The sequence below is a fragment of the Ranitomeya imitator genome, chromosome 2 (assembly GCF_032444005.1).
Source record: "Ranitomeya imitator isolate aRanImi1 chromosome 2, aRanImi1.pri, whole genome shotgun sequence".
NCBI classification, from domain to species: Eukaryota; Metazoa; Chordata; class Amphibia; order Anura; family Dendrobatidae; genus Ranitomeya; species Ranitomeya imitator.
The window spans coordinates 181163710-181185526 of record NC_091283.1 but is presented as its reverse complement, the minus strand read 5'-3'; the positions used below and the strand labels follow the sequence as shown (position 1 = coordinate 181185526).

Below are 21817 nucleotides of genomic sequence, written 5' to 3'. Positions count from 1 at the left end.
GTGAGCGCGGCCGATCGCATATGACGTACTATCCCGTCCCTGGGAATTAAGTCCCAGGTCACCTGGACGGGATAGTACGTCATATGGGATTAAGGGGTTAATTAGTTTTTTAGATAAAGTATTTTTCTCCCTATAGTTTTTTAGAGCTTCAATGGTGCCATCCTGCTTTAGTAGTGCAAATGCTTTCTTTTTACTGTTAATTGCCTGTCTTACTTCTTTGTTTAGCCACATTGGGTTTTTCCTATTTCTAGTCCTTTTATTCCCACAAGGTATAAACCGCTTACACTGCCTATTTAGGATGTTCTTAAACATTTCCCATTTATTATCTGTATTCTTATTTCTGAGGATATTGTCCCAGTCTACCAGATTAAGGGCATCTCTAAGCTGGTCAAACTTTGCCTTCCTAAAGTTCAGTGTTTTTGTGCCTCCCTGACAAGTCCCCCTAGTGAAAGACAGGTGAAACTGCACAATATTGTGGTCGCTATTTCCTAGATGCCCGACCACCTGCAGATTTGTTATATGTATACATATATATATATATATATATATATATATATATATATATATATAAACTATAATTAAAAGAAATAAATGTAAATGTTATGGGGACTTGAATCTGAGATTATTCGGTTGCTTATACTATGTGCGGCCATAGCGCACTAATTGCAGATTACAGTGTAATTGATAATATATATGTGTCCCTGCCTAAGTAAATCTTGAAGTGGCGATCCATCACTGTGCTGAAATGCAAACCACAATAGTATGTGTATTTTTTTGAGAAAGTACAAAAATCTTTATTAAACAATTACATAAAATGTGAAATACCAATGGGAAAATGTGTCTATGATTATTATTATTATTGTTAGAAGAATTACTAAAGTGAATTTTCCAAAATGACAGGTGGATGGCTGACGCTTCCCGTTTAAGAGGCTGGGCAGTGGATCGTGGAGCGGCTGGATGCAGCAGGTGGATGGTGCCGGGATAGATTGAGCTGGTCTGGAGGGAGGATCTGGGAGGCAGCCGGTCACTGCTAGCACACAGGAGCAGGAGCTGCTGCAGACAGTCACCATGGATTTCAATGTGAAGAAGCTGGCCTCTGATGCTGGGGTGTTCTTCACCAGGGCTGTGCAGGTAGGAGGCAGCAGGGCTGTGTGTGTGGGAGTCTGGGGAGCTGCACTGCACCCTCCCTCTGCAGCATCCTCTGCTTCTTCTTATCCCTCCATCTTTGCTGCATCTCCCAGTAGACTGGCCTCTATCCACCTGCTAAGCAGAGCTGCTGGGAAGTGGAGCTGCTTCTCTCTGCTGTCAGCCTCCATTTCTGTCCCTGTGCAAGTGCAGCTGCTGCAGAACATCATTCTAATGCATAGCTTATATTTGCATTTCCTTCCCTTTTATTCCCCATGCATAGTGACCCTGGATTTATCATTCAGCCTTGCATAAGGGTGGAACAATTAGGGTGCAGAGGATGTAACTGTATTTAATTACCTCCTAAAGAAAAAAAAAAGCTGATGACGTCAAAATGTTGGTTTCCCCAGTGAGTTTAGGGAGTCTGGTCTCTTATTGACCTGCAGGGTGAGGGTCATGGCTGGAGGGGAATGGGTGGGCTACTGGGGTGTATGCTAGGGGGTGCAACAAGCCGCTTTTGGCTTATGCAGGATATTTCAGATCAGTGATGGAGCAATTCTCTGCGCTAAGCGTAGCCACAGTTCTTCTAATCCATAGGTGTCAATGGGCATCAGTATGGGTGATTTTGGAGTCACAGCAGCGAGATCCGACTCCCAATAGACAAACATGTGAGGCTGTGAGTCCAGGTGGGCCCAGGCATTGCGGTCCATGTACGGACTGTGATATATGCCCATCTGCACCCGGCTCAAGGAGCCTGCTCTTACTTGGGTCATCTTATTGTTCCCCAACTAGACAGAACTGTCAGTCTCGAGCTCTCTTTCAGGCAGTGAGGACAGGTACTGGCTTTTTTTTTTTTTTGCTCTGCCACATTGGATTTCATTTTGACACTGTAGGTGTTATTTGCATCCATCGTGTTAGGTATACAATAAGTTGAATTGAGCAAAAAGATGTGCAGGATCCTGGTTGGAGGTCCATGGCCACCGATCCCTGGGCCTTCAAACTTCCTCCTACCTGCTGACTTTCCTGGCGCCTGTTCTGATTAGTAGTCCTATCGCGACAGTATGTGTGCATCACCCGCTGGATGTACTGATCAGCAGAGACTCCGGCATATAGGAGGAGTTCACGCGGTTCTGGTCTGGCGGCCACAGATCTTCAAATCTTTTTGCTCAGCTCCTAAAAATAATCCAAAAACGTTCAATAGAAAGTGACTTTTTTTTTGTCAGTGCCTGCTGGCCGTGATGGACTTTGGGCCTTTTATCTTCCCCCTTTTTAAGAGTTTTGGATTTTATATCTTTTTTTTTTTTTCTGTAGCTCCTACAAGTAAAAGTTGGGTGGGCCGTGTACCACCACAATCCCCTCAAAATAGGGACTTCCAAAACAAGAAAAACAAACCTGACTAAGGTTTTGCTCCATTCTGACCAGTGACGGTACCAATCTCCATCCATCCCAGTAGATGTGGTCATAGACCGTAGAACAAATACTACTTGTCCACCCTGTGATCTGCGCAAGGAGCTCCTTTTGCATTGATCAATTCATGAGCCTTCAACCAGCAAGGAGGGGACATCATGAAGACCATTGGAGGGGTACTGTTGTGCAAACTAGTGCATGTTGTATCTCAAACTTCCATGAAAGGGTTAAGGCCGTGCCAGTCGCAGCTGTCTTGTGACTGTCACACTCCCTTGGGTTTCTGTGGAATAACAATACTCTGTTCATTGAGCTGTGGCCGCAGGTAAGCACCAAACTTCTGGATTTGTTGAGCTTCCTAATAATATGTATGCCGCTAATTATCGACAAGATCTGTCTGTCGTATGGAGATGGGAAGAAGGATCCTCGAGAGGAAGGCTCAGGCTCTGAAATATTAATAACTCTGCTCTTTAATGCCGCCTGCTCTGTAGTTAGTGATGTGTTGATGGCATCATGGTAGTCATACGCTTCTGGGCAGCTTTACACCTGGTTACATTTTTGAAGCTAGTGCATTGCTCCTACGGTGGGCCACATAATAAGGTACTACGACTGTTAACACTTGGACCCTCTATAGGTCTACTGATCAGATCTTGTGCAACCCTTTGGGAATCAACAGTGGCTTGCGAAAGTATTCACTCCAAAATTGACATGTGCATATGTATTCATCCCTTTTGACATGAAGCCCCTACAAATTTACGGTACTTTCCCTTCACTAGTCCTATGCTTAGTGACAGGACGTCTCCCTATGTGCAATCTAAGTATCACATGTTGTCAGTACTTTACTTTAGCTTTTCTGAAAGGCCACAGAGGCTGCAACATCATTAACAAGAGGCATCACTGACCAAACACCATGAAGACCAAGGAGATCTCCAAACACTATGAAGACCAACAACATCTCCAAACAAGTCAGGGACAAAGTTACTGAGAAGTACAAGTCAGGGCTCGGTTATATTAAAAAAAAAAAAAAAATTATATATATCTCTCACAGTCTCTGTGAAGAAAATGGTACCACAACAATCCTGCCAAGAGTGGGTGCTCTCCAAAACTCTCAGCCCGGGCAAGGAGGACATTAATCAGAGAGGCAGCACAAGACCAAAGGTAACCCTGAAGGCATTGCAGAGTTCCCAAGCAGAGACTGGAGTATCTGTCCATAGGACAACAATAAGCCGTATGCTGCATAGAGGTGGCCTTTATGGAAGAGTGGACAAAAAAAATCCATTACTTGCACATAAAAATTGTAAGGCTCGGTTTGATTTTTTCAAAAGCCGTGGGAGACTCCCCAAATGTATGGAGAAAGGTGATGTGGTCAGATGAGACCAAAATTGAACTTTATGGCCACCAAAGTAAATGCTACACCATGTTCCAAATTATTATGCAGATGACATTTTTTCTCGGATTTTCCTAAATGGTCAATGCAAATGACAGTCAGTCTAATATGGTTCTCTGTACGGTTGAGGTCAGGGGAAGATGGTGGCCACACCATGAGTTTATCTCCTTTTATGCCCATAGCAGCCAATGACTCCGGTATTATTTGCAGCATGAGATAGGGCATTGTCATGCATGAAGATGATTTTGCTCCTGAAGGCACGTTTCTGCTTTTTATACCATGGAAGACAGTTGTCAGTCAAACTCTAGATACTTTGCAGAGGTCATTTTCACACCTTCAGGAACCTTAAAGTGCCCTACCAGCTGTTTCCACATGATTTCGGCTCAAAACATGACTCATCCACTTCCTCGTTGAAGTCGCAGCCCTGTTGGGACATGGTGGCCATCCACCAACCATCCACTACCCCATCCATCTGGACCATCCAGGGTTGCTCGACACTCATCAGTAAACCAGACTGTTTGAAAATTAGTCTGCATGTATGTCTGGGTCCACTACAACCAATTCTGCTTGTGAACACTGTTTAGGGGTGGCCAAATAGTAGGTTTATGCACCATAGCAAGCCTTTGAAAGATCCTACACCTTGAGGTTCGAGGGACTCCAGAGGCACCAGCAGCTTCAAATAACTGTTTGCTGCTTTGTAATGGTGTTTTGGCAACTGCTCTCTTAATCCAATGAATTTGTCTGGCAGAAACCTTCCTCATTATGCCTTTATCTGCATGAACTCTGTGCTCTGTTTCAGTCACAAATCTCTTCACAGTACGATGATCACTCTTACGTTTTTGTGAAATATCTAATTTTTTTCATACCTTGTTCAAGGCATTGCACTATTTAACTCTTTTTCAGCAGCAGAGAGAACCTTTTTATTTCCCATATTGCTTGAAACCTGTGCCCTGCTTAATAATGTGGAACAGCATTTTCAAGTAGTCTTCCTTTAATTAGAATCACCTGGAAAACTAATCACATGTGTTTAAGATTGATTTCAGTGATCCATTGAGCCCTGAGACACAATACCATCCATGAGTTTATTTGAAAAACCAAACAATTAAATCTTTATGACTCTTAAATCCAATTCGCATAATAATTTGGAACATGGTCTATGTCTGGCGTCAAACCAACACAGCTCATCATTCCAAGAACAGTGAGACATGGTGGTGGCATCGAGACATGGTGGTGGCATCATCATGCTGTGGGATGTTTTTTGGCAGCAGGGACAGGGAAAATGGTCAGTTGAGAGGAAAATGAATGGTGTGAAATACAGGAATATCCTTGAACAAAACCTGTTTTCCTGTCAGTGATTTGAGACTGGGATGGAGGTTCACCTTCCAACAAGACAATGTCCCAGAGCATACTGCTAAGGCTATGTTCACATTTGCGTTGTTGTGTGTTGCGTCGGCGACGCAACGCATGCAAAAACGCATTGTTTTGCGACGCATGCGTCCATTTTGGCTTGATTTTGGACGCAAAAAAATGCAACTTGCTGCGTCCTCTGCGCCCTGACGTTTGCGCCAAAAATGACGCATGCATCACAAAACGCAAGACAACGCATGTCCATGCGCCCCCCATGTTAAATATAGGGGCGCATGACGCATGCGTCGCCGCGGCTGCGCCCGACGCAACGCTAATGTGAACGTAGCCTAAAGCAACACTCGGATGGTTTTAGGGGTAATGTATAAATGTTTTGGAGTGACGTAGTCAAAGCCCAGACCTTAATCCAATTGAGAATCTGTGGTCAGACTTGAAGATTGCTGTTCACTAGTGACGAGTGAGCGGGCTCGGAAATCGTGTTCGTGTTATCAGAGCATGCCCATGTGTTATCCAAGTATCTCAAGCATGCTCGAGTAATATGTTGAAGTCCTCGTAGCTGCATCTTTACGACTGTTGGCTGCAATTATTTCAGGGATTGCCAAACAAGCAGGAAATTCCCACACGTGTTGTGGCTGTCTATCTGCCACAAAACATGCAGCCGCAGGGACTTGAACATATTACTCGAGCATGCTCTGATAATGCGATATCTGAGCATGCTCCCTCATGGCTACTGTTCACCAGAGGAAACCATTTAACTTGAAGGAGCTGGAACAGTTTTGCCTTGAGGAATCTGCAAAAATGCCAGTTCAAATTTGTGGAAAGCTCACAGAGGCTTATCCAAAGAGACTTGCAGCTGTAGTTTCTGCAAAAGGAGCCTCTACAAAGTACTGACTTTAGGGGGGTGAATAGTTATGCACAATGAAGTTTTCAGTTATTTTGTCTCATTTGTCATTTGCTACACAATAAAAAGAAAATGAAATGTTCACAGTTACAGGCATGTTTGTCACATGAACTGATGCAAACCTTTAGAAAGCAGTGAGATACCATGCTGTAAGACAGCAAAACCATTAAAAATGTCTGAGTGTATACTTTCACAAGCCGCTGTAAGTGGGTGAAGGTGTTGCAGCCATGTGGGGGAGGTTCTCATGCTGCAGATTCTCCGACTGACAACTCTCTCTTTAGATCTGAATAGAGTTGTCTTTGCAGCAGCACATGGATTTTTGCAAGCTCCATATACATGTATAGGAGGGATGCAGACATTTTTTGCAATAAATCTGCAGCTTATAAAGTCCCCCTGTGGCCGTTTATGTTTCCAACATTCAAGGTCGGAGTATGGACTGTGATGTTCAGACTGTTCATGGGTCTCCTGTCCCGAAAACTACAGCTTCATAGGCATGTATGAGGCTCTAACAAATGGGTCAAGCCCCATGGTGGGTCAGGACATCGTGGTCTGTGTTTGGACTAAGAATGTTGGACTGAAGCTGTAGAGTTCAGCAGGTCATTTCATGTCTGTGCCCTACAAAGCCCCTCTTTATCACTTAAAAGTTTTGGATATTTATCTTATGTGCGGCGTTTGTAAAAATAGACATTGGGGGTGTGTACCAAACCACAATTACTTCAAAATAGGGACTTACAAAGTCTGGTGTGTGGAGACTAGAAAAACCACCCTTTGCTCTATTCTGACCAATGATGGTATCTCATTGTATGGGATGAGGGTCAGAAGGATTAGCTGTCGGACAAACAAGCATTTGGCCAACTATCTAAGCGTTATTGCCAGTTAGAGGTCCTGCCAATTGCTTAGAAAATTGGAATTAAATACCTTGTAAAAAAAAACAAAAAACAAATCCCTGAGCTCTCCTGATTCTGCCGCTCTTTTCCATTTTGCACTGCGTCGCTCCATATGTGAAATCTCTGCTTTGAAGTCTAACTGGGTGTTTTTTCAGAGTCTTCTCCTTGGGCGTGTGCTTTAATCACTCCCCCTCCCCCTTCCCCATCAGACGCTGCCAATCACCGCCCAGCAGCATATGGAGAGAGGGGTGAAGGCGCACGCCTCCAGAGAACTCCGTGAAGAAATGCCCAGTTGCACTACAAGTCAGAGATTTCCCATACTACACTTCAGAAAAAAACAAATGTGAATATCTCTGCAATGGTTCGATGTAAAGCAAAACGGAAAAGGGCAGCAGAATCCAGAGAGCTCAGGAATTTTTTACAAGGTATTTAAGTACAATTTTTTTTTTTTTTTTTTCTTAGAGCTAGTGAAAGGTCCTCCTTTAAAGACCTTCAGTAGTGCTTGGAGAGCAACTAATTTCATTGCAAATTCTTTGCAGCAATTGGAGAAGGGATTTCTCATCCGTGCGAGAGATTTGGGATCTTAAACCCCTCTTATTTGACACCCAAGTTTCTCCTCTTTCGAAAACCTTTTGCTTTTCCTTCCCTAGCACTGGATGAACTAAGGACTCTAGTCTACTGGGACATATAGAAGAAGGTTTTTCCCTTTTTTGCCATGGTATAAAGGGCTTCTTTATTTTAGTGCCCATTTAAGCTATAAAACCAGATATTTATTAGCGCTATGTTTACACAATGACTGTTTTCTTTTTTTAATGCAGCGAGACACTGTGTCCATGTAATGGCTTACAAATAATTGATGATCCCCTTTTAAAGCGAGGGATGATCTGTGCTGCAATCAGGGCTTTTAGTGAGTCACAGGTCATATATGTTTCATTTTAAGAAGTTTAAACCTTGGAAAATGTGCTTGGTTTTGTGCAATGCTGGTATTTGTGTTATGGGTCATTTTTTACAGCATCACTCAGTATAGAGTAAATATCTGGTAGGTGCTGACGGTGACTTAAAGGGACAGAGCTCTTTCTGTTGGTGTTTCCCGTAGTTCACTGTGTCGGAGATTCGCAGAAGTAAAACGAACGTGTTTCTGTCAACTTTATAATCCGCATAACAGAAATGCTTTTCTTAGGATGCCCAGATGGCATATCTACCAATATGTTAGAGTGGCTTAGGGTATAAAAGCAACTTGTGTGAATGTATGCATGTCTTAAAGGGGACCTGTCACTTTCTGTAAACATGTATTTTTTTTTTTTTCTTGTGTAAATGTAGCTGTTCTCCTGAATCCAGCACTGTTTTTATTTTGTGCCTGTGAACCTCCATTCCTGAGATATGGCCCCTTCTTCCCTGAATGTAAATCTAGTCTTGTTAGCTAAGTGGGTGTGGTCCTCAACTCTTCTCTGTGGGCGTTGTCTTGAGGGCCACACCCAATTGTAACAATACTAGATTTTTTATAGAAGGAAAAAGAGGCCATATCTCAGGAACAGAGAGGCGCAGAAACAAAAGAAAAAAAGTGCCGGATTCGGGAGAACAGTGACTTGTATACCAGATTGAGGGGAAAAAAAACCAGCATAAATGATAAGGTTTTGGAAGAGTTTGTTTGAAGCATACTTTGCAGCCTTTTGATTGGACAGTGCTTGGTTTACGGTATGTTCACATGGAGTGGTTTTTTTTTTTTTTTTTTCTTTTCTTGTTACATAAATTTTGGAGCGGATTCTTCTTCAAAAGCCTCATGGGGGGGGGGGGAAGCTTTATATACCCTTATACAAAAAGTATGTTCACACAAAGCTTTTTGAGGGGTATCTCAAAGCGGAACCTCCTCAAAATCCATATCAGAGTATTTGAAGGGATGTTTGTGGATTTTGTGAAACTGCTTTATACTGATCTTCTCCAAAATTCACATCAAACACAGCTTTGCTTCAAATGCTATTAGGTGTGGATGTTGGAACAGATCTGCTTCAAGATCCATGTTTAAAAAAAAAAAAAAAAGTATGTATTTTTGGAGCAGAAACTGAGTGGAAGTACTCCTTTAAAAATTGAGTTTCTGCTCCAGAAGCGCAGACCTAGTGTGCACATACCCCTCCTATGCTTCGCCATCCTGCTGGATCCACTTGTGGCTTTGTCAGAAACACAAAAAAAAGTTCGGTGGCATGTTTTTTACCACAAAAAAAAACCAACCGAACATCTTGACGTTCTGCCATTGTGCTTCACATCGTTACTTGCCAGCCGGTAGTTCTTGTTTGTGTCTACAGCGCGCAGCGTGTTATTCAGGAACCTTTCCAAATTCTTGTTCAGAAATTCCATCTCTGTGACACAAATCTCCATAATCTTTCTTCAGATTCCTGTTGCCAGATTATAGGAGGGTTAGTAGAGCCGCCGAGTAGCTGGTGTGTAGGTGGATAAGCCCTCGAAGCAGACAATGGATTCTGTTTTACGTGTAAGATGATTATATTTACCCTGCTGAGATTTTGCTGATGGGCAAACTTCCCGTTAGCCATGTTCTGGGGTCATGCGCATTCCAAACTTTAAAACCCGCAATTAGTTCATTATTGCCATGGATTAGCTCCATTAGGCCTTTTTTTTTTCTTTTTTTTTTATCATGATCCACTATCCAATTTCATCTTCAGATTTATGACATGGATTTTTATTTTTCTTAAAAATCCATGAGTGGATTTGCTTATAGCAAATCTGTGCTTTGTGAATGTGACCCTACAGAGGAGAAAATACATGAGCCTGCCTAGTAACTAAATTCTGACCCTCTTTGCCATGGTTAAGGGATGACCCTTATCCATGGCACTGGTGTTTCCATGAAAATGGGTTTGGGGTACCGACCCTTTAACATAGAATGGAGGAACCTAACTTCTATGTCACTTCATCATCCTCTTCACCTCTATACTTCGGCACACTGGGATTTTTTCTTCTAAAATGTGCAGGGGTGTACAGTGTATTCCCCCGAGACAAAGCATTTGTTTAGCTTGAGGTCAAAGAGCACTTAGAATTCCATGACATTCTAAATCTTTGTATTCCTTGAACATGGAGTTCAGGAACCTAACTTCTGCTCCACTTCGCCACTGAACATGGGCACACCGCGGTCTCTGCTTCTGTTGGGATGTAAAGTTGCCCCCTTTAGAAAAAATGTGTTGACTGTGGGGTCAAAGAACATTTTTAGAGTTTCTCCAAATGTTGTCTTTGGGAAAATTGTCTGTCGCTGTCACCGCCTGTCCATTTATACTGCAGAATTCATATTCCATTTTCTTTTTTTTTATTTAAATAGATTTTTATTAACAATATACAAAAGAAGAACATCATATTACCATTTACATTGCAATATGTTACATACACATTTTCTTTATTTTAATAAACCCCAACATATCCCCAACAGCCCCCCCCCCCCCATAAGACAGCTCATCCCCAATCTATACTCCCTTGAGACCATCCCTGTCTCAAGTAATTTACCCCTATCCGAGTCTTAAGATTCCCGACTTTTATTACTCCTCAATCCATCTCAAGCCATGGAGACCACACTTTGTTAAACGTTTCTATTTTCCCCCTTTTTTTGTACACCCCTTTTTCCAATTTTAGACCATGTTGTACATATTGGAGAAATTCCCTCCTCGCAGGTGGTTCTGCCTTTATCCAATTCCGTGCTATCACTTTCCTAGCCATATATAGTAACCTAGCGATTGCAATCTTCCAGGAGTTGTCTACTCCAATTTCTTCCACATATCCCAACAAGCATATTATCGGATCTCTAAGAACTCTGCACTTATACGCTCCTTCTACCCGGCTCAAAACCACCACCCAAAAAGCAGCCAGCCTAGGACACGTCCACATCATGTGATATATTCCTGCATTCTGACTCGCACACCTCGGGCACTCAGAGTTAGCACGCAACCCCGCTCTGTGTAGCACTTCCGGAGATTTATATACTCTGTGCAAAATATATAGCTGCGAGAGCCTGTATGGTTCACTCAAAGATAGTCGCGGAACCCACTCCATCACCGATTCCCAGGTTTCATTCTCTATCGGCCCCACGTCTCTCTCCCATTTAGCTCTTGCCTTTATAGGGAAATCTAGCAGATACGTGTGCATAAGGTCCTTAAATAGGGTGGAAATAACTCCCCTTGTAGTCCCGTCTCCACACACATACTCCAATACTATATCCTCTTGAATCCTGATGTCAGCTTTCTTATTTTGAGCTCTAAAGGCATGTCTCATCTGCGCATACTGATATTCCCCTGTGGATCTCAGACCAAACTCTACCTGCAATTGGGAGAAGGGTTTTAATGTTCGTTGTTGGATTATCTGGTGTACAAAGCAAATTCCTTTAGTCTGCCACTCCATCAGACCTCCCAGAGCCTCAAATTCCTTTAAATTATTGTTAGACCATATCGGTGTAAATTTAGTCAGCCCTGTAACCCCCCGAATCTGCTTCAATCTGTTCCATAATTTACGAATCAGGAACAGGGTTGGATATAATTTCCCTAAAGCTCCCAAGGAGCCATCTTCCAAGCATTGAACCACCGGTCGTCGGACTGTCACCCCTTCCATCAGGTGTTGTACTGCACTGGATGACGCCTCTCGTGCCCAGCCCTTCAAATGTTGACTCTGGGCTGCAAGAAAATATATTTCAGGGTTGGGCATAGCCAAACCACCATCCTCCTTGGGTCGCTGAAGCGTCTCCAGGCTAATACGTGGATAGTGTCTCCCCCATATCAAACTTCTAAAGAGGGCATTAATCTGCCGGAACTTCCCCCGAGGGATCCAAATTGGCGCATTATGTAGAACATATAGAATTTTAGGCATCAGGACCATTTTAATAAGGTTAACCCTACCGACCACCGATAGATGTAGCTTATTCCAGGCATCGACCTTTGCCTTGAGTACTCCCATAACAGGAGTCAAATTCCTCTGTAGGAACTCCACAATTGGCACCGAAATCCATATTCCAAGGTATTTAAATTGAGATACCACCTTAAGCCTCTCATCCCCAACAGCCGTGCTCACATTCTCTCCTACGTCATCCACCCTAAAGAGAACCGATTTACCCCAATTAATTGTTAGTCCCGATACGGTACCAAATCTTTCAACAATTTCAATTGCCCCTCTCAGTGAATCGTCCGGATCAGCCAGGAACAGCAAAACGTCATCTGCGTATAGCGCTATCTTTTCCTCAACTTCCCCATACCTAAACCCAGGGACCCTAAACCCAGGGACCCTATCAGATTGCCGAATCTTAGCAGCAAGAGGTTCTACAGCCAAAGCAAACAGGAGAGGTGAAAGCGGGCATCCCTGCCTAGTGCCTCTAGCCAGCTCTATAGGTTGAGACAGTTCCCCGTTCACTCTAATTCTGGCCGTCGGTAATGAATACAACAGCTGTATCCAGGCCACAAACTGCGGACCAAACCCCATACATTCCAACACCTGCCAAAGATATCCCCACTCAACACTGTCAAACGCCTTATGGGCATCTAGCGACACAATCACTCTTTGACCACAGTTGTCAGATTCCACCTGTAAATTTACATATAACCTCCGCAAGTTAATCGCCGTTGACCTATCAGGCATAAAGCCAGACTGGTCCGAATGCACCAGACCCGTTATGACACTAGAAAGACGGAGAGCTAACACCTTAGCCAGAAGCTTGACATCAATAGTTAGTAAGGAAATTGGGCGGTATGACTCCGGTTTCCCCAAATCCTTGTCCTCCTTTGGAATAACCACTATTATGGCCTCTCTCATAGAGGCTGGCAAGCGCCCTCGGGACCTAGCTTCCTTCAGTACCATTTTTAATCTAGGAATCAACACTTCTGCCAGACCTTTATAGACCTCAGCGGGTAGCCCATCAACCCCAGGCGCCTTCCCATTAGCCATGAACATCAATGCCCGACTCAGTTCCTCCTCAGTGATAGGGGCCTCAAGGCTCTCCCTATCTGCCTCACTCAGTCTCGGCAAATCCAGACCCTCCAAGAAAGTCAATGTATCCTCGACCGATTCACCAAACCGGGAGGAATATAAGTCTGCATAAAAGTCCGCAAAAGCCCTCAAAATCTCAGGTGTTTCCGTTATTCTACTTCCACTTACAGGTTCCAATGAATGTATATATGAAGAACCTCTCTGAGCAGCAGCCACCAACGACAGCATATGTCCCACTGTTTCCCCCTCCTGATAAAACAGCACTCTTTGAAACTCCCGCTTCCTCTCAGCTTTGTCCAACAGAATTTTTTCCAAATGATTTTGTGCGTTTTTCATCCTTTTCCCTGCTTCAGGAGTACCCAGTGTAGCCATTCCATCCTCTGCCTCCTTCAACTCCTCAACTGCCGCCTTTTCTGCCTCCCTCATCCTCCGCTTACACCTACTAATGTCCCTACACAGTAGTCCTCTCAGATGCGCCTTCATTGCATCCCAAATCGTAAGAGCGTCTGTGCTTCCATCATTCAAGACAAAGAACTCCGCCACCTCCCGTCCTATACTTTCCAACTCAATACTCTGTAACCAATTAGGATGAATCTTCCATTCTCTCCCACTTAGCGAGCGTGCCCCCTCCAATCTAACCTCCACCTCAATTGGACTGTGGTCCGATAAGGCCCTTGGCAGATATCTCACCTCCCCAACCAGTGTGTCTAAGATCCTGTTACCCAGAGCCATATCAATTCTAGAGAGCGTGGCATGCGCTGGTGAATAACATGAGTACCCTCTCTCCCCAATATGTCTGACCCTCCAAAGATCAATCAAACCTATCTCCTGTATATCGGTGCCAAATGTTGTGATATGCCCCTCCGACCTGTTCTGAGTGTTTTTATTTTTGTCCCAATAGTCATCACAGATGTTATTTAGGTCCCCGATAATCATCAACGGTGTCGGCTCCCATATTTCCACTCGCTCCATTACTTCTCTAATCTTTCTGCTAGAGTAGGGAGGCGGAATATACACCGCAGCCACACACATCATCACTCCATACAATATACACTGTATTAGTACGTACTGCCCATCCACATCCACACATACCTTCACCTCCTCATACTGAACTCCCGCTGGAACCAAAATTGAGACTCCTCTTGCATACGTGGAGAAGGTAGAGTGATATCCCTTCTGAATCCAACGTCTATTTAAGACATCCACCTTTTCCCTTACCAAATGCGTCTCCAGCAAGCATATCATTGAGGCCCGTTGGTCTCTTGCATATTGCAAACTCGCGGCCCGTCTGGATTTTTCCCCTAGGCCTCTCACATTCCAGCACAAAATCTTAAAACGGGTCCCCATCAGTTGACTCATCTTCACTAAGAGTATCATCATTCTTGAGCACGAGCTGTCTAACTTCCCTCACTCCCACCCTTCCCCCCCCCCCCCTCACAACTATCCATTCCACCTCTTTTCAAGAGTGGGGCATCATCGCCCATAGCAAACACTCCGTTTGGCATTACCTTCCCAACCCTCCTCCCGCCACTGTACATACCAGGATTCCATACTTTTTGAAAAACAGCATGTCTCAAAGTTTTAAACATAGAATTATCTACACACGCAAGAAACCTGCATACACTTATAATATGCCGCTTACCCTTCCTCCCCCTTTCCCAACAGCCATTACAACAGCACTTTAACTTTAACTGATTACAATCCAGCTCCCTTCTTCACCACCCATACCCCCTGAGTTGTCAATCACAAGACTCTTTTCCAACTGACAGAGAAGTAAACACATTCAAACTCTTCCCACAGTTTCAGTCTCCTTTTCCTTTAAGCCTTTTAGCATTAATATCGATCCACTGAGTAGCCTCCTCCGGCTTTTGAAAAAAGTGAATTTTATCAAACGCCACCACCCTCAGTCTTGCTGGAAACATCATGGAGTATTGCACTCCCAGCTCCCGCAGCCGTCTCTTGATACCCGTGAACATCATCCGTTGTTTCTGCACCAGAGCAGAATAGTCCGGGTAGATAGCAATCTTTTGGCCTTCAACTGTCAGATCCGTCATGTCTCTGGCCTTCCTCAGGATAATGTCTCTGTCTCTATAATTTAGAATTTTGGCGAGCATGGTACGGGGATTGGCTCCAGGGACAGGTGGTTTCGGCGGGACCCAATGCGCTCTCTCTACCGCGAACACTTTTGTTAGCGCCATATCTCCAAAAGTCTCTAACAGCCAGTTTTCAATATATTCAGTTGGATTCCTCCCTTCAGCTTTTTCAGGGATGCCCACTATGCGAATATTGTTTCTTCTGGACCTGTTCTCAAGGTCCTCATTTTTAGCCGCCAATTCAGCTATTGCTTGAGTGAACTTCTTCTCTGCTTTTTGCAGCTGCACTATATGATCTTCTGCAGTGCTCACTCTCTCCAGTACCTCCCCCACACGTTTGTCAATCTTCTGCATGGCTGCGTTTATCTGGGCTGTGTCCCCCTTAACCTCCTGTATCTGTAAGGTCAGAGACTGTTTACATGAAGAAACCAGCGCAAAAACGTCTCTCAAGGTAGGCTCAGCTTCTGGCGCCATTTCCTCAGGTCCCCCTTCTGCCACCGCCATATTGCTCTCCTTTCTCCCCTGTTGTACCTCATGCTTTCCTGCTGGGCTCTCCTCCTCCTCCTCGGTATCGGCTCCGGCTCCCTCCTCTGCGGCCTCCGCTCTCGCAAACTGCTGGAGCTTTGCCGCTACTTCCATGCGCTTCCTACATGCGGCGTTCTCTTTATCCGCCTTCTCCCTTGTATCGGCGCCATCTTGGATTGCGCCTGCATCTCCGGCACCCGCGTCCTTCTGCCTTCTCCTGGTCATGGTCTCCGGTTCCAGCGCTACCGCTCAGCACCGCCGGACTCTCCAAGTCTCCCCACAGCCGGTAAGCCCCCTCAGGAACCGATCAGCAGCGGCTCTGCAGGATTATTGTATGCACAGCAGCGGGAGCTCTCTGCCGCACGTCTGTTCACATGGACACTCAGGCCACGCCCAGAATTCATATTCTTAATGAAAAGTCGGTTACAGATAAGTCCCATGTGGCTGTATCCTAAAAATCCTTTTGTCTTGGTAATGCGCTGACCCACATAACAAACCTCGGATATTATCAGTAGATGTGAATCGATTCACGCCAATAGATATTGCTTGTAAACTTGGTCTTCAACTCTAATGTTTAGCACTGGTTCTTCCTCTTGGGCTTTTTTTTGGTTCTGCTGTTCGGGCCGATTGTGTATATACAGCAGACCTCTAACTTTAATGATGTCACTCGGGTCTTGGTCTCTGCTGGAGTTTCCATCTCCAAACAGCTCTTTGGAAGTTCCTCTTTGAAGTGACCATTGGAAACCTTAGCACCCATGAATAATAGATGCCGGGTCCCACTGGATACGTGACGCAGGGGCTACAGGTGTGCGCGTTGCATTATTTATCTGTTCAGCAGCAGGAAAACTGGTCGTAATATTCTGATGGTATGAACGGACGTGGAAACTATTACTTTCCCCGTGTGTAGATAGCCGTCCATCAAATAAAATCAGCTTCGCATGATGCTGAACTGATTTCCCCGGTCGGCTATTGGCTTATTCTGTCTGGGAGGGTGCAGGGCCCAATCCTGTGCCGCTATCCTACATGGTAATAGCCGGCATTCTGCCTTTCTTACCTGCAAGACGGCGGGCATTACCTGCCTGGGTATATAAATCTTCATTTTCCAAACCTAACCTCACTGCTCCTATAGATTGGGACAATAGTGAGAGTTGGTGTCTCGTTGCATTCATTTATACAATGTAAATAATTCAGAGATGAGTGAATAAATTGGCAAGATCCCCCCCCCTGTCCAGTACCTGCCGGATGTGAGCCCCTTTTCCCTGCTGGCATCCTTGGCTCCCCTTTTCTTATTTTTTTTTTTTTTTCTTTTGTTTGTAGGCCTGGCACGACGTCACCGTTGTGAGGTGACTCTTGCGTGACTTTGCTCCAGGGATGCCATCAGGTAGGAGGCAGTTCACAGAGTTCCTGTCTGGTGGTCACGGACTACCGACATGGCCACCTGAAACCCCTGTACACATGCACACTCAACTTATGAATGCATGTGTTTCAATAGAGAGCAAGGTGTAAGTCACTACCAGACAGACCTGGAGGTGGGCTATCTCCCCAGAGAATTAGATGTTCCTTTTTACCCCTAAAAGCTGCAATTGAGAGGTCGGGGTATTCAAATGTGGTGACCGAAATACCCATTAACTGGTCGTTCGATCTTGCAGAAAGATGAGATTTGTTCGTTTTTAACATGTCCCATTCTTGGTTCTCAGATTTGCAGCTGGAAGTGTTTGACCGTGGTTTATTCCCCTCTCGACATTAGACCCATGCACGCTCAGCCTTCTAGTATCCAAGGTGTATGACCCCCATAATGGACAGAAAATCTAATGTTCAGATCCCTTTTTGTTTTGTTTTTTTCAGTTCACAGAAGAGAAGTTAGGCGCAGCAGAGAAAACCGAGTTGGATGCTCACTTTGAGAACCTCTTGTCCAGAGCCGACTATACGAAAAACTGGACGGAGAAGATCCTCCGTCAGACTGAGGTCCTCCTGCAGCCCAATCCCAGTGAGTAGATAGGAAAAAAAAACATAGAAAACCAAGAGAACCAATGTTTTTTTTTTTTTTTAAGAGACGGTACCCATTGTCTTCTTACAGGCGCTCGAGTAGAAGAATTTTTATATGAAAAATTGGACCGGAAGATTCCCTCTCGGGTGACTAATGGAGAGTTACTGGGCCAGTACATGACTGAAGCGGCCAACGACTATGGGCCTAGTTCTCCTTATGGTGAGTTGCAGTGGTTGTGTTTGTTGCCAGCACCGGGTAAAAAAGAAGTATTTTTCACCCCCCCCCCTCCCCCTAACCTGTGATCTGTTCACGCTCCCCGAGTCCTTCCACCAGTCTGGTATTGTACCCCATACCATCCAAGCAAATGTATTGCAATTTGAGGAAAATGCTGATGTAATTATAATTTTTGTGCTTTGACTTCCCAATGTTTTTTTTCTGCTTTTTGCTGAAATTGGGCCCTAAATTTTGAAAAATAAGTTATTCTTTTTTTTTTTTTTTTTTACTTTAATTACATTTTTTTTTTTTTTTAATTTAACAATTGATATTATTGCAGCTGTATTTACAGCTCTAAATGAAGTGGCGACAGCATGTGTGGGAATTTTGCAGCCTTAGATTTTGTATTTCTTTGGCCCAGGCAACCACCCCCTTTACGCTGTCCCTCATATGAGTTGTATATAAGATTATCCTGTTCCCACACCTTGATGTAATAATATATTAAGATCCCCAAGTACAGCTGCACTATCAAGCTCATCTTCCAGGATCAAAGAAAAGCGTTTTTAATGTTGGCCTCAAGCTTGATCGCAGCACTACAAGGGGTCTTTAACATGTTTTTCACAATAACAAATCCTGTACATATGCCTGTGGTGTTTTGTGTAGACAGTCATGGCCGAAAGTGCTGGCCACCCTTGAAATTGTTCCAGAAAATGAAATGCTTCTCCCAGAAAATTATTACACTTGCATGTTTTGTTATACACATGTTTATTTCCTTTATGTGTATTAGAACAACACAAAAAAAAACTTGAAAAAGGGCAAATTGGACATAATTTCACACAAAAACCCAAAAATGGTCATTACAAAACTGTTGGCACCCTCAACTTAATATTTGGTTTCACACCCTTTGGTATACAGACCTTCAATCAGTCGCTTCCTATAACCATCAACAAGCTTCTTACGCCTCTCAACGGGAATCTTGGAGCACTTTTTTATTTTCAAACTGCTCCAGGTCTCTCATATTTGAAGGTGCCTTCTCCCAACAGCAATTTTTAAGATTTCTCCACAGTTCTTCAATGGGATTTAGATCAGGACTCCTTTCTGGCCACTTCAGAACTCTCCACGTTTTGTTTCCATCCATTTCTGGGTGCTTCTGAAGTATGTTTTGGGGTCATCATCCTGCTGTAAGACCCATGACTTAGGATGTACACTAGGCTTTCTGACACTGGACACTACAATGTGACCCAAAGTATTTTTGGTAATCTTCAGATTTCATGATGCATTGCACAGTCAAGGCATCCAGTGGCAGAGGCAACAAAACAACCCCAAAACATCTTTGAACCTCCCCCATATTTGACTGTAGGTATTGTGTTCTTTTCTTTGTAGCCCTCATTCTGTTTTCGGTAAACAGTAGAATGATGTGCTTCACCAAACCGCTCTATCTTGGTCTCCTCTGTCCACAAGACCCTTTCCCAGAAGGATTTTGGCTCTCGCGTACATTTTAGCAAACTGCAGTCTATCTTTTTTATGTCTGTGTCAGTAGTGGTGTCCTCCTGAGTCTCCTGCCATAGCGTTTCCTTTCATTCAAATGTTGACACATTTCATTCAAGTGCTGACACTGATGCACCCTGAGCCTGTAGGACAGCTTGAATTTTATGGAACTTGATTGGGGCTGCTTATTCACCATCCAGACTATCCTGCTTTGCAACCTTTCATCAATTTTTCTCTGCCGTCCACATCCAGTGAGATTAGCTACAGTGCCGTGGATTGTAAACGCCTTGATTATGTTGTGCACTGTGGACAAAGGAACCTCAAGATCTCTGGAGATGGATTTGCAACCTTAAGATTGTTGATATTTTTCAACAATTTTGTTTCCCAAGTCCTCAGACAGTTCTGTTCTCGTCTTTCTGTTATCCATGCTTAGGACTCATTCTCACATGCGAGAAACTCGCATGAGTCTCGCACGTCAATACCCGGCACTCGGATCGGAGCGTGCGGCTGCGTAGCAATACATGCAGCCACACGTTCCGCTCCTGAGTGCCGGGTGCAATGACCGGTATTGACAGGTGAGACTCTTCTGAGTTTCTCGCATGTGAGTATGAGCCCTTAGTGTGGCACACAGACACACAATGCAAAGATTTAGTCAACTTCTCCCTTTTTTATCTGTTTTCAGGTGTGATTTTCATATTGTCCACACCTGTTACTTGCCACAGGTGAGTTTGAATGAGCATCACATGCTTGAAACAAAGTTGTTTACCCACAATTTAGGAAAGTTGCTAACCATTTTCTCCAGACCATTTTGGAGGTTTTCTGTGAAATATATGTCCGAATTGCCTTTTTTTTTTTTTTTCTTTTGTGTATGTGTTCCAATAAACAAAAGAAATAAACATGTGTAATTACAATAATTTTCTGGGACAAATACTTCATTCTCTGGGGTGCCAACACTTTCAGCCATGATTCTAAATTAGTGACTAAAAGAAATTCAGAACTTTGTTAAAAACAAAAAAAATAAAACCATACAACTAAATGTTGCTGCTGTATTCTGAGACCCGTAACTTTTTTTTTTTGTCTTAACTTTTGTATGGGTTTTTTTTTTCTACATCCCGAGTTGCAATTTTTATTGTACAGTTTTGAGGTTAACAAAACAGTTTGATCACTTCTAATTGAATCTCTTTAAGGCAGTGCGGCGACAGATAAATGACAATTATGCCCTTTCAAAATTTGTATTTTTATTCTTTTGGTTTAGACAATTAAGCACATCGCAATACCTGATAGATAACATTACATATATAATATATATATTTTTTTTTTACATTTTGCTATTTACAACTCTGCCAAAAAATGAGACCACCACATCAAAACCCTGTCACGCCCAGCCCAATCTCCAGACCTGAACCTCATTGAAAACCTCTGGAATGTAATCAAGAGGATGATACATGGTCACAAGCCATCAAACAAAGAAGAACTGCTTACATTTTTGCGCCATAAGCAGTGTGAAAGACTGGTGGAAAGCATGCCAAGACGCATGAAAGCTGTGATTAAAAATCATGGTTATTCCATAAATTATTGATTTCTGTACTCTTCCTGAGTTAAAACATTAGTATTGTTCCTAAATGATTATGAACTTGTTTTCTTTGCATTATTTGAGGTCTGAAAGCACTGTTTTTGTTTTTAATTTTGACCATTTTTTTTTCTTTTTTTGGAAAAAACTACAAAATTTATTGCTTGGAAATTCAGAACTGAACATTTTGCAGCGGTCTCTTAATTTTTGCCAGAGCTGTATGTTTTTTGGGAAAAATTTGTAGAGAAATGTTTCAATACACTGCAATAATACACTATTGCAGTGCACTGTATGGACACTCAGGGCTTCATAATACCATGGTGGAAAAAGGCTTTGAGAAGGCCTCCAACTGCCATGATCATGCTGAAATCGCTTTGCACAGGGGAGGGTGATTGTCTCGGAACTGATGGCGGTCATCTTGGAGGATTGAGAGATTAAATTAATGCCATCAGAGCTAGCTATGTAATACAGTTCTTGACGGGGTATTCTCAAGTTTTGAAAGTTATCCCCTATTTGATTGCTGGGACCTGCTTGGTGGAACGGTGGTCGATCATTCTCACCGGCACTCCATTCATTTTTATAGGCGCTCAGCAATCTCCGGCATTCCCTTAAAGAATGAATGATCAACCACGGTTTCATTCTCACGGGGATCTTCAGGCCCCAGGTCTCAGTTTGATGGCGGTTTAACCTCCAGTGATCAGGAAGTTATCCCATGTCTCATAGGCCATAACTTTCCATCTTGAATACCCCTGTAAGCCCCCCAACCCGAGTGGGTTACTACATTACTTTACTTTTGCATCATAGAACTCTGATCTGGGGACCCTTCAGAAACCTTTCTCCTCAGATGTGACTGATGATGGTTGCTTGCTCTTGTAGTCTTGTATTTCCACACCATGGAGCAGTCCGCT

At 43.6% G+C, this 21817-nt stretch overlaps 1 protein-coding gene across 4 annotated transcripts in view; it reads left to right on the top strand.

The window, feature by feature from the left end:
* Window positions 1-964: 964 nt before the first annotated feature.
* Window positions 965-21817, top strand: part of SH3GLB2 (SH3 domain containing GRB2 like, endophilin B2) — a 41150-nt gene continuing 20297 nt past the window's right edge. For 2 of the 4 annotated variants that reach the window (XM_069748176.1, XM_069748174.1), the window contains exons 1-3: window positions 965-1131; window positions 17497-17638; window positions 17729-17857. In XM_069748176.1, coding sequence (XP_069604277.1) covers window positions 1069-1131; window positions 17497-17638; window positions 17729-17857 — 334 coding nt within the window. In that variant the 5' untranslated portion in view covers window positions 965-1068. The remainder of the gene's footprint in view (window positions 1132-17496; window positions 17639-17728; window positions 17858-21817) is intronic. The other 2 variants (XM_069748175.1, XM_069748177.1) reach the window with 2 other exon arrangements.